The 13,252-nt window shown below is 36.0% G+C and overlaps 1 protein-coding gene across 8 annotated transcripts in view; it reads right to left on the reverse strand.

The window, feature by feature from the left end:
• Nucleotides 1-13,252, reverse strand: part of PUS7L (pseudouridine synthase 7 like) — a 133,197-nt gene that overhangs the window by 105,008 nt on the left and 14,937 nt on the right. For 7 of the 8 annotated variants that reach the window (XM_030822671.1, XM_030822670.1, XM_030822668.1 and 4 more), the window contains exons 5-8: nt 11,216-11,314; nt 7,065-7,146; nt 5,154-5,434; nt 473-526 (exon numbers count right to left, since the gene is read on the reverse strand). In XM_030822671.1, the coding sequence (XP_030678531.1) occupies nt 473-526; nt 5,154-5,434; nt 7,065-7,146; nt 11,216-11,314 (516 nt within the window). The remainder of the gene's footprint in view (nt 1-472; nt 527-5,153; nt 5,435-7,064; nt 7,147-11,215; nt 11,315-13,252) is intronic. The other variant, XM_030822673.1, reaches the window with a different exon arrangement.

The raw sequence follows: 13,252 nt of genomic DNA on the forward strand, positions 1-13,252 counted from the left end.
CAGTACCAAAAGGTAGTCAAGAAAAGGAAGAAGGTAAAAAATTCAAATATACACAATATGAATGAATCTGAAATTCACTATGCTAAGTGAAAGATGCCAGACACAAAAGGCCATATACTGTAGTATTCCATTTATATGACATTATTTCAAAGGCAAAACCATAGTGGACAGAAAACCGATCGGGGTTGCCAGGGGTGAGGGATGGGAATGGGCACAGGAAAATCTGGAGAGGGGAGGAAACTGTTCTTTATGATTGATGTTTGTGGTGGCCACACAGTCCTACATTTATCAAAAATATGTTTATCAAAGCCTATACAACTGTAAACTAAGTGAATTTAATTGTTTATAAATTATACCTTAATTTAAAAGTTGTTTAATAAAAAAAAAAGGAGGGGAACTAGTCAACATTTTGCTTTTTGGGGACAATGTCTACACTTAGATCTAAGTGATAGTAATTTTTAAGCAAATTTACCTGATGTATTGCATACATATTAGCTGATCCTTCCTCTTCAGTTACCAAGTGAATCTAGTTTTAAAAAACATGAAAATATGAATGATTCCCAAATATTCCAAATTTCCGCCACTTTCAATTTTCCCTAACTCTATCACATATAAATCAGTTCCTACGCTGAATATACATAAACCCAAACAAGATCTTATCATAATTTGTTTCTGGAGGAGTAGACTACATAAAAATTAGAATGATTCTTCCTGCTTTAACCACTAATCACTGAATTTGGATAACATGGAGAAAGGTGGGCTGCTGAAAACTCTGAGGCAATACTTTCACCTCAGTCACCAGCAATCTTTTTCTAAATCACAAAGTTTTTCTTTATTAGGCTGAATCGAAAATCTGCTTCTATAATATCAACCCACTCCCCACCCCCACTAATCTCTGTCCCCCGAAAATATAATACTCTATACAGAACTGATGTTTCTCTGGCTGGACGTGGTAGCTCACATCTGTAATTCAGTGCTTTGGGAGGATCGCTTGAGGCCAGGAGTTTGAGACCAGCATGGACAACATAGGGAGACCCTGTCTCTATAAAAAAAAAATTTTTTTTTAATTAGCCAGGTGTGGTGGCACATGCCTGTAGTGCTAGCTACATAGGAGACCCAGGCAAGAGGATTGCTTGAGCCCAAGAGCTAAAGACTGCAGTGAAACATGATGGTGCCACTGCACTCCAGCCTGGGTGACAGAGCAAGACTCTGTCTTTAAAATAAAATTGAAAAAAAAAAATTTAAAGAGGTGGTATTTCTCAGCATTTGTTTCATAGAATGGTAACAGGTGTCACATACAAGAGGAAAAAAAGGTGCATGACAGATTAACTCTATGAAATGTGGCTCTAGGATATCACAGAATAAGCAGTTCTGCTTTCTCTTATTCATGAAAGCTCAAACAGAAAGGCAGCTATTCTCTGTCCACAAGGCTTCACAGCATTCTCATATTCCTAAAGCATTCATCACAGGGTACAGTGTCTAGAGCCCCTCTAAATCTACCTGATTTCCCCTCAACTCTCCCTAGTCTTATCAATAATGTCGCTCCTTTTTTGTTTTTAATTTGGGATTTGTTTTTTTGTTTATTGGTAACTAACCTCTTTCAATTACTGCACTCAGAAACAGATATAAAGCTCCAGATGTGATCTGATCAAAATACAAGAGACAGACTACATGGAATTATGATCTCTCTTGCATCACCATTTCTAGCCTTTTTTCTTTCACAGAGTCGTAAGTATACCTACATACTGTGATTTGAGTAATTTATGAAAACATTGAATAAACATAGTCAGGTATAAAACACCATGCTTTGTCTTTAGAGAATTCCCTCCAGGTTGATATCCAGCAATTCATGAACAAACATGCTTTCCTTGTATGGCTGCTCCACAACTATAAATTCACCTAAGTTTTTAATTGTCTAACTCACATTTCTCCATCTTGCCCACACACACACACACACACACACACAAAGAAAAGTTACCAAGTGATTTGAAATGTAGATACACCTGTTAGTCTAGTAATTCTATCAAAAGAAGGAATCAGATTAGTTTTCTACAATTTTTAATTGTAGATGCATATTACGTTCTCCATATACCATTTATTAAGAATTTTATTCTTTTTCCTTTTCGTATTTTATATTTAGGGCCTCTAAGTCCTGCCTTTTCTTTCCTCAGTGCTAACTAATAAAATAAGTGATCGATCTTAAAATATATAGAAACATTGTTTTTGCTGCTCATAAAAGGAAATTCTGCAAAATATGTAGGAGAAAATGTTTTCTCTTCTCCTATAGCTCCAAAACGAAAGCAGCTAAAATTCCAATCACAAAACTATCCTTGTAAATGTTATTCTGAATGAAGAAGTCTTATAAAACTCATGCATTTCAAAAATTGTTGCTGTATCTTGTGAAAGTAATCTTTAACTTCCAAAAATCTGAATTAGAAATGGATGACTTACTAATTAGGGTGCTTTCCAATATTTAAATAGACATCTTTTCTGGGAGGTGTTAAGAAATGATAACGATTTTTTATTATTTATCAAAAGGGGATCATTGACATATCTCTTCTCTCCCACATGAGGTAAAATAAAACTTATAATGCTACTAGATTTGTTTTCACACAGAGTTTGAGTCTGTATCTCAATTAAATTACCATTCTTAGTAACATATGCTGCCTCCTAGTGACCATTTTCTTATCATTTCTTTCCTATTAGGTGGGAGCAAAAGTAATTGCAGTTTTTGCATATTCATCCATTTAATGAAAAAGTGAAGCCGACATCTGATGTTCTGCCTTATGCAATCTTTACTCCCTCTTTTGAAGTAGCGGTACTCTCATTTTCCAGGAGACCTCTCCCAGGTGTCAGATGTGGATTAGGGTCCCAGGAAGGAGCCCCAGGAATGCAGGTTTAGTCAATCACATACTGCAGTTCACACTTTCTGGTTTGGTTCTGTACATATGATCCAGGCCAGGCCATTCCTAGCCACTGAGACTCAATTACACAGCTTTTGTTGACACTGTTGGGAAAGAAAAATCATTTTTCTGCAGAGAAGCAAGTCTAGAGTGGTGAGAAATAAGCCTAGAGTCGTTAATAATAATCTTGCCACCAAAGGTGTAAGCTAGACTGGGAATGAATCTGACAGAGAAAAGCAGAGCTGAATGATGAAAAAAAGGAGATCGTTTAGGACACTTAAGTCCCAAATACAGCTGCGCCTGAATCTATCATGGGCTTTCAGTTATGAGGGCCAATAAATTCCCGTGTTTCTTTAAATTACTGTGGGTTTGAGGTGGGTTTCTATTACTTAAAACCAAAAAACTTTAATTAATACATCAAGAATTCTGACATTAATTTAGATAAAGTTTCCTTTATGTAGAGTTCAGAGTCTGTTTTACCTCTATTTTTGAAAAACTGGACCATGTTCTAGTTCTCACTACAGACTAATTCTCTATACTCCATGATTTTTCTAGTAGAGACCAACAGGGCTAGGAGTTAGGCAGCCGGGTCTTTTTAATTCCACTACCTGTGTGACTCTGAATCTGTCTACTCTCCAATCTGAGACCCAATTTTCATTTCTATAAAATGGGAATTAAAAAAGAATGTCTCTAAAATCCTTTTCTTCTCTAAAATTCAATGATTTTACTATGTTACATACGAAAATGTTATTCAAATTTTCACTAATTTTTAAAATTTATGAGACTGACTTATGATAAGGTTGGAGAATAATAATTTGTTCTTTTTGCATTACAGTACTATCCAATGAATTTCCTTGCATGATTTATGGAACCCAGTTTCATTAGTTCAAACTCACAGAGATAAAAACAACTGGATGGCTGGGTGCGGAGACTCACGCCTGTAATCCCAGCACTTTGGGAGGCCGAGGCGGGTAGATCACGAGGTCAGGAGATCGAGACCATCCTGGCTAACACGGTGAAACCCAGTCTCTACTAAAAATACAAAAAATTAGCCGGGCATGGTGGCAGGCGTCTGTAGTCCCAGCTACTTGGGAGGCTGAGGCAGGAGAATGGCGTGAACCTGGGAGGCAGAGGTTGCAGTGAGCCAAGATCACGCCACTGCACTCCAGCCTGGGCGACAGAGAGAGACTCCATCTCAAAAAATAAAAATAAAAAATAATAATAAATAAATAAAAATAAAAAAATAAAAAAACTGGACAAGGAGGAAATGTTAAGGACCAAGCTTTATAATATAAACTATATTATAACTTCACTAATATAAATGTCTCTAAGACATTGTTAAGAGGAAATTATGAATCATATTTAGATAAAATCACATTTCTATAAAAGAAATACACACATTACATGTTCCATATACCTTATAAAAATTATATTTCTTCTCCTCTCCATATTTTAAGTTTTGAGTCTCTAAGTCCTACCTTTTCTTTTCTCGGTGTAACTAATAGAATAAAAATAGTTTTTCAATGGATATTTATGTGAAAACATACAGAAAGGTCTAGAAAGACACATAACAAACAACAGAGGTTGAGTCTCTGGAGGAAGCACAGGGAATCACATTAGGACGCTAGCAGGGATGGCAGCCTCATCTGTAATGTTTTTATTTTTATTTTTAGGCACAATCTCGTTCTGTCACCCTGCCTGGAGTGCAGTGGCGTGATCTCGGCTCACTGCAACCTCCGCCTCCCGGGTTCAAGAGATTCTCCTGCCCCAGCCTCCTGAGTAGCTGGGATTACAGGCGTGCGCTACCACGCCTGGCTAATTTTTGTATTTTAGTAGAGATGGGGCTTCACCATGTTGGTCAGGCTGGTCTCAAACTCCTGACCTCGTGATCTGCCCACCTCGGCCTCCCAAAGTGCTGGGATTACAGGTGTGAGCCACCATGCCTGGCCTTGATTTTTATTTTTATGGGCTGTTTTGTGCATTATTTGTTTAATCTTTTCTAAAATGGGTTTTTTAAAGGAAGCTTTACTACCTATATATCTTTCACTCCATACCACTATTTTTATCTTTCTATTTACCAACATGTGTTAAGCCTAAACTGACAGCAGACTTGAAGCAGGAGATGAGTAAATATAAGTACAAATAGATAAATAAATTACATGTACATTTAAAGTGTTTCTATAATCTTTTGAAAATTCATGTTCTGGTATAGTAACTACTCTTGGAAAACTCTGATGGAATGATACTTACTTTACTATTTGGGAAATTCTCGTCATCAATATCTTCATCCAAACAGACCAAATCACCCTGCACTACTCTTGCTCCATAGGTTTCAAGTCTGTAAGATACTGCCTCATTCCAAATTTTGCTGGTATATGCGTGAACATAGAATATGCGCATGGAATGGGGTAAAGAGAACCATGCCTGGATACAACCTTCCTCGGTCATGCCAAAGCGGTGCAATGCCTCCAACAATGCTCTCTCGCGCACTTTGAATTCAGGCATTAATGAAAGCGTGCCTTTAGCATCCTCTGAAACAAAGGGTAAATCAGGTATAGTTAGCCACTTTTATTTAAAGGCCAGTTATAAAGGCTTTTGTTCTAATCTCAAACTGAGGCAATGAACATGGGTATTAAGATGCTATTCAACACTTTCAGTTAAACCTAGCTACACTTGAAGAGCTTTAAAAAAAATAATAAGCATAATATGGCCCTACTTTCACTTTCCCTGCTATTAAAAAAAAAAAGGCAAGAATCCAACATTAGTAACAGCTTACTAAAGTCCCTTACTTCAGAATAGACATACACTAATGAAGTTATTCACAGGACTGTTAAAACAAAATCAAATGATTAAATAATTTAATTGCTGAGCTAGCAGAGGCTTGAGTTTTTTAAAGAGCTATTCTGGACATAAACACAGAATTTTTTTTACTAAGAAAGGGCTGAGATCTGGAGCCTTCAGGCACACTATTATGCCTCACAAATGCACTTTGAAATGTAGATGACTGGAATCTACCACAAAGATGCTTATTCACATATGGCCTTGGAATTGGCATTGAAATAGATGTACCAGGTGTTTCTTACGCATATGAATGTTTAAGAATCATTGCCATAAGGAAATTATCATCTCAGGACTCTACAACAGACACAAACAAGTCACTTTGAATTTTCCTTAGTATTACCTAAATTACTCATAAGAGTTAGAAGTGTCCACACTGTTTACACATTGTGGTGTGGCACAAAAATACTACTTTCCTGTGAATAGCTGCACATATATAATATGTACATAATTAAAAATAATAAATATTTGAAAACCGACATCCTTTATTTCAATGTAAGTGAAATTCAGTATGTCAGTCAGATATCTGAATGAATATGAAATGGTGTGGTTGCTGTTTTTATTATTTAAATAAAGGTAATATTATAATATTATAAATAATATTATTTAAATGAAGGTAATATTTATCTGTATGTAGTACACGAGAGGCATTATTCCAAGGGCATATCTAAATCTCATAATACTTTTTTAGATACTGTGATTTGCTTCAATTTACAGATAAGGAAACTAACACAATGACGTCAAATCACTTGCACAAGATCATACAGTTGGGAAGTATTAAAGTTCCAAGTATTAACCCCATGCAGTCTGACTCAAGCCATACTCATAACCACTTTTCCTTAGTGGTTTTCATCAAGCATTCTATATGTATTCCATCATATTGACCTAAAGTTTTAAAAACTGACAGGGCTAATTGGCAACTAGAATGAAAATAATGTGTAAAGTTTGGAATATCATAAATGAACTTTTATTTATTTGTGTTTGTATCTCCCCCAGCTGCAATTAATTATATTGCCATGAGTGCCAGATTAGAATTTGGAACTCCTCTCTCTTCAGAGGATTTCAGCCAAGAAAAACTAAGAAACTATTTCTCCCATTGCCCCTACCCCTAGACAGGAGTTAGCATAGACATAAAAAACTTCCAAATCTGACCAAAAACGAAGTGAGTGCCTAAGTCATGTAACAAAAGTATTCAGTATGTGATATACTATAATCTATTTCTTAACACATTTATGTTACAATAAATGCTCTCCTGCTGATAAAACATTTATAATGTGTATCTGTATCTGCATGGCTATGTACAGGATGAAGAAACGTAAATACCAGTTTGAAGAAAATACTTCTTTGCTCTATTTACAGGATCATCCAAGTCTTCTGGTGTAAGAAACAATTTTATGGCTTTCATCTTAAAAAATCAAGCAAGTAAACATGTGTTAATAAAAATGTAAAATTACTTTCTTAAAAAAAAGATGCAAATTCTCTAGCATTCTAAAAGAATAGGGATTTAATAATTATACTTGATGCTGCAATTTTCTCTTTAGGCTTGCAAAAATTAAACAGTCAATGTTAAATGTAGAAATAGGCCTTCTGCATGAAATAATTTTATATATAGGTTTAAAATATTATGGACTGAAAAAAGTATTTCCCTATCACTTCCATAATTCTGCTTTTGTTATTTTTTTAAATATTAAAGTTAAATGTATTGACATTCTTAGTAAGGTGTAAGAATTCTGAAAAGCTTAGGCTAAATGTATTAAACCCTTATTTTTAAACTGTTTACAAAAACAAAAAAATTAGCAAGTATTATAAATAGTAAAACTTTTTTGCAATCATTTCAGGTTCTTAACAACCCACCAGAAGAAGCACCAAGAAAACCTAGCATATTTCCTAAGACAGTGAAAACTGAGCCCCTTCTGGCCTAAAAATAAATATTAAATATTTCCTTAACATTTAAATAGATGTATTTGAAAATATTTAATATTTAAATGGCTGGAGTAGAAGTAAAATTAAACCAATGTTTGTATTGTTACAGAAGAAAAAAGAAAAAAAAAGTGCAAATGAAAAAGGAAGACAATGTCCAGATCAAAGAGTTAAATATGGACACAAGAAATGCAAGCAGCTGTAAAGTGAAAGATCAAGAAGCACTCTGAGGGCTCAGAAGTAGAAACTAGTGAACTCCAAAAGCAACCCTCAAAGAAAAAGAAAAAAAAGAAGAAAGATTTTAAGTATCCAACTTACCTGAGTCAAGAAAGGGAAGAAGAAAAGAAGTAGCTCTGAAGATGTAGAATGCCTCGCTCCCAGAGCAAAAGTAAAGAAAATCACTCAGAAAGACAACATTAAAAAAAGAAGCCTCAGAAGTTTCCAAGAAAACACAGCTATAACTTTCAGGTTAGGATTAAATGAACTAATGTTATGTTTCACCCATTTCACAGCCACAAATATCTTTTTTGTTTGTTTGTTTTTTTGAGACGGAGTCTCACTCTGTCACCCAAGCTGGAGTGCAGTGGTGCGATCTTGGCTCACTGCAACCTCTGCCTCCCGGGTTCAACCTATTCTCCTGTCTAAGCCACCCAAGTAGCTGGGACTATAGGTGCCCACCACCACACCCGGCTGATTTTTGTATTTTTAGTAGAGACAGGCTTTACCATATTGGCCAGGCTGGTCTCGAACTCCTGACCTTGTGATCCTCCTGCCTCAGCACAAATATTTTAAGTGGCTTTTTTATTTCTCAAGACTTAGAAGTCCTTGAAGAACAAAAGGATGCTGGAAATATAAAAGATGGTTCTCCCTTAAAACCAAAAAGGATTCATAAGACAAAAGATAAAGAGAGACATAAAATTGGAGAAGAGGTTATATCGAGAGTACTATCAAAGTAAGTACACAGTATAAATTCTATTGTCATTGGCAATTGACAGACAATCTAGAGTTCTGTCATCCTTTATCTCTATTATTGAGCTAAGAACATAAGAGTAAAATAATGGCATAAATTTTAGACTGGACCAACACACATGACAAAAATAGGAAAGTAGCAAGCAGAGGGGAATGGCAAGCCCTTAATTTCATTTGTGCTCTCAATTTCCTGAATTCTTTGGACTTAAAAATAATTGCCAAAATCTTAATGAAAAAGTTGCCAAATTTAATATTTTAAATCCTAAATAGATTAAAAGATGTTCCTTTTTTTAAAAATAGTATCTACTAATTCATGTATTTTATCACTGTCTTTAGCACTGGGATTTATTTCTAAAGCACGTGTCTTAGAGTAGGAAAGGATCTTAAATAGGTCATTTGACCCAATTTCCCACTCAATTTTCTTTTACAGTATTCACTTATTCAAACGAATATTGTTAGGTATCTGCCACATGCTAGGTACTGCATAGGGTATTAGGGACAGAGCATTGAGTAAAAGAGTCATGGTCTCTGTTCAACTAAAACTTTCTGCCTACTGACAAAATTAAATAAGCAATAACAATAAAATATAATAAAACTTAAGATGGGAAGCCCAAGATGATACAAGATCACAAAATAAGAGGAATTCACTTTTTCTTGGGGAGTAGAATGAGAATATTTAAACTGAGACCTAAAGAATATACAGGTCGGGGAGGGGGTGCTTCAGGCAAAGGAAAGAAGATACAGCTTTTTAGCTGCAGGAACCAGCCTCTAAGATGGCCCCCAATGCTCTCCATCACTTGGTCTTCACACATGGTGTAGTCCTCTCCCACACTTAACAGGGTTGGTCTGTGTGGCCAGAAGACAGAAGAAGTGAAAGTATGCCACTTCTGAGACTAGGTTATAAAAGACACTGCGGTATCTGTTGTCTCTCTCTCTCTCCTTTGCATCCTTGGACTTATCTCTCTAGAAGAAGCCATGCCACAAATAGTCTTAAAGCAAGAAAATAAAGTTTCCTGCCAACAACCACAAGCATGAGCTTGGAAGCAGATCCTCCATCCCAGTCAAGTCTTCAGAGACTACACACCTGGGCCAATTGTGTGACTGCAGCCTCACAAGAGACCCTGATCCAGAGCCACTCAGCTAAGCTGCTCCCAAATTCCTGACTCTCAGAAATTTAGATAATAAATGCACGTTGTCTTCAACCACTACATTTTGGGGTAATTTGTTACACAGCAATAATTGATTATTACTACTAAAGCAAAATTTTTTAAAAGTTCAAGGGTATGCAATATGAGGTTTGAAAGAGGTAGAGGGGTAGCCATCCAGCTTTTGCTTAAATGTTATGAGAAACAGGACATTCCAGTTATTTGAACAATTGTTAAGAAAAAGTCTTTCTTATGCTGGACTACAACTCCCTTAAATATCTAGCCCATCCCATCTATGGACGCTTGTCTGGCACTGTACTAGCTGCCTTCACAAAAGTTCTTTCATTTGATTCTCAGAAAAATCTCGTGACATACATGCTATCTCCATTTTACAGATAAGGAAACCGAGGCTTGGAAAAGTTAAGCAACTTGGAAAAGTTAAGTACCTATAGTAACACATGTGACAAATGGCAGAACTCAAGTAGAACATCTGCTGCATCCAACAGGCCCCAAACTACTAAGTTCTTCTTCTGTATGACAAAATTTTAAACATTTTACAAGTTAATTTTCAGAGTTTTCTAGACTGAAGAACCACTGCTGAGGTAAGCATTTCTAGACACTTTATCATATCAGTTATATTCCAGTTGCTAAAATCTCCTTTGAAATGTGAAACCCAGAACTAATTATAGATTTGCAGATGTGGTCTAACTCATCAGCTCTGAACATTATTTGATATGTAAGATGATGTTCAATGCACTACGCTTCTCACAAAATCTTTTACTGTTTCTTTCACTCAAGAAATCATATTAGAACACAGGTGAGTGAACAAGATACTATCGTAAGAATAATCTTGCATTTGTTCAAATATATAATTTGTATAGTTTTGTAGTTTTCCTCCATTATGTGCACTCCATTTTAGTGTAAAAATATGTAATTATATATAAAAAATATAAATTAAAAGTAGATATACACACATACGCTTTTAATATTTCAGCAAATGCAGCTTCTTAGTTGTAACATGCATTTTTAGCTTCATTTTGAACTAGTCAGATTTTGTTTTCAAATTTGCTGCTCCCCGTTTAGTCTCTGGATTTATGTGGATTCCTATCTTTTATATGATCTGATATCTGATTTCTGGGATTGTAGGGTCAAAATTTCCTCTAAATCTTCTATTCAGTTCACTAAAATTGGAAAGTGATGGTCATTTCTGTGTCAAATCTCAAATATGTGCCAACCACAAGGACACTCACACAGTTGGCTTTCTTGTAATGTGATATCAAGGACAGAGCAGCAGCTTACTAAATGTTCAGTGATGTAATATATTTGGTATGTGTGTGTTTACATGCATTTATATGCTAGAGTTAAGAAAGCAAGGAGCTGGATTATGTAGTAAGTATAATTGACAGAAACAGATAAGATTACATTTTTCAAAATCCATACCATTTCATTCTTCAGCAAAGCTAGTCCAATTTGGTCTGTGTGAACTTTCCTTCCCTTCCCAAATCTCTGTGGTCCATAGTAATTCACAAAGCCTTTTTTCTATGTATACAAAATAATCAACAAATTAAGAGTACATAAATACAATTATGTGTCAAAATACACAATTGAATTTTTCTCTTCATAATTATTTTAATAGAATAACTCTGTAATCAGCAGTATACACATAGGGACCAAATGGTCTGAGAAATGCTGTGCAATTAAAGAAAAGGAAAGAAAACACAGAATTAGCAGTTAGAACATAAAACCAATGAAGAAAACTTTAAAAATATGTCAGCTTTCCATTCATGTTACTGAGGGATTTCCTGGGATGTGAGATTTTCAGTGCTAAAGCCAGAAAAGCTCTGGGCTTCCAAAATGAGTTGATCACCTAGTACCAAGATCTGATACCTACTCTGATGCTCTTTCTTATTTTGAGACTCTTCAGCTGTCTGGAGATATCGGGAGTTAAGAACCGGCTTACTTTCAAACCGCACACATCCTGGCTCTTTTCTACATAACGTTTGTTCTTTAGTTCATCTCAGTTTCTTAAAGGCTGACCTGAGACAATGGAGCCACTTCAGCTCCATGGACAATGGATTCCTCCAGGGGAGGAATATAGACTTCAGTTCCTGCTAGAGGTGAACCCTTCAGGCCGTGTTTTAAAACTGTCACATTATTCAGAAGAAATAGAAAACTGTAACATACTACTGCAACCGATAAAGAAATTGGTCAGTCATTAAACATGTGCTCACAATGAAAACACCAGGCCCAGTTTCTTGAAAGACAAGAGTCCTCCACACTTACTTTATGAGGAGAGTATGCATTTATTCAGTCAACAATTATTATTGAATACGAACTCAAGAACTTTTTAATAAAAGATGCTGAGCCAATTTGTTATCAGCATGGTACAAAAGCAACTGCATCTTTATCTTATGTCATTTAAAACATTAATTGCAGGCCAGGCGCGGTGGCTCACACCTGTAATCCCAGCACTTTGGGAGGCCAAGGCGGGCGGATCATGAGGTCAGGAGATGGAGACCATCCTGGCTAACATGGTGAAACCCCGTCACTACTAAAAATACAAAAAATTAGTTGGGCGTGGTGGCCGGCACCTGTAGTCCGAGCTACTCAGGAGGCTGGGGCAGGAGAATGGCGTGAACCCAGGAAGGGGAGCTTGCAGTGAGCCGAGATCGTGCCACTGCACTCCAGCCTGGGTGACAGAGAGAGACTCTGTCTCAAAAAAAAAAAAAAAAAAAAAATTTAATTGCAGATAGAATAAGTACTCCCTGAATTAAATCTCATAAATATTTTTAGTTATTTCAAATTTTAAAAAATAACATCAGATGATATCCTAGAGTAACCAGAAGAGTTTTAAATTAACGCTTCAAAGTACTTAGATATAACAAAAGGTTTATAACAGAGATATAACCCTTGAAACAAAACTTCAAAGACTCCTTATTTTCAGGGTTTCTCAATTCCTTTCTCACATCATGAGAACTAATGGAAGTTGGCTAAAACTAAGATCGTTTCTAATGGGAATTTTGTAATAGGCAGCTGTATATTCATAAATAACAAATGAAAGACAGGTAATAAATGCTATCAGAGTTCAAAGAAACTTCTACCTTTTTTAAGATATATCATTTTAGTAAAAGTTTTTGAGGAAAAAAAAGAATTCTAGGTGGGTCAAGGAAAACAAAGGTAAAACAACATATGATATGGTTTGGCTGTGTCCTCACCAAATTTCATCTTGAATTGTAATCCCCACAATCCCCACATGTCATGGGAAGGACCTGGTGGGAAGGAATTGAATTATGGGGTCGGTTTTCTCCCATGCTGTTCTCATGATAGTGAGTTCTCACGAGATCTGATGGTTTTATAAGTGTCTGGCATTTCCCCTGCTGGCATTCATTCTCTCTCCTGTCATCCTGTGAAGAGGTACCTTCTGCCATGATTGTAAGTTTCCTGAGGCCTCCCCACCTATACGGAACTGTGAGTCAA

The sequence above is a fragment of the Nomascus leucogenys genome, chromosome 11 (genome assembly GCF_006542625.1).
Source record: "Nomascus leucogenys isolate Asia chromosome 11, Asia_NLE_v1, whole genome shotgun sequence".
NCBI classification, from domain to species: Eukaryota; Metazoa; Chordata; class Mammalia; order Primates; family Hylobatidae; genus Nomascus; species Nomascus leucogenys.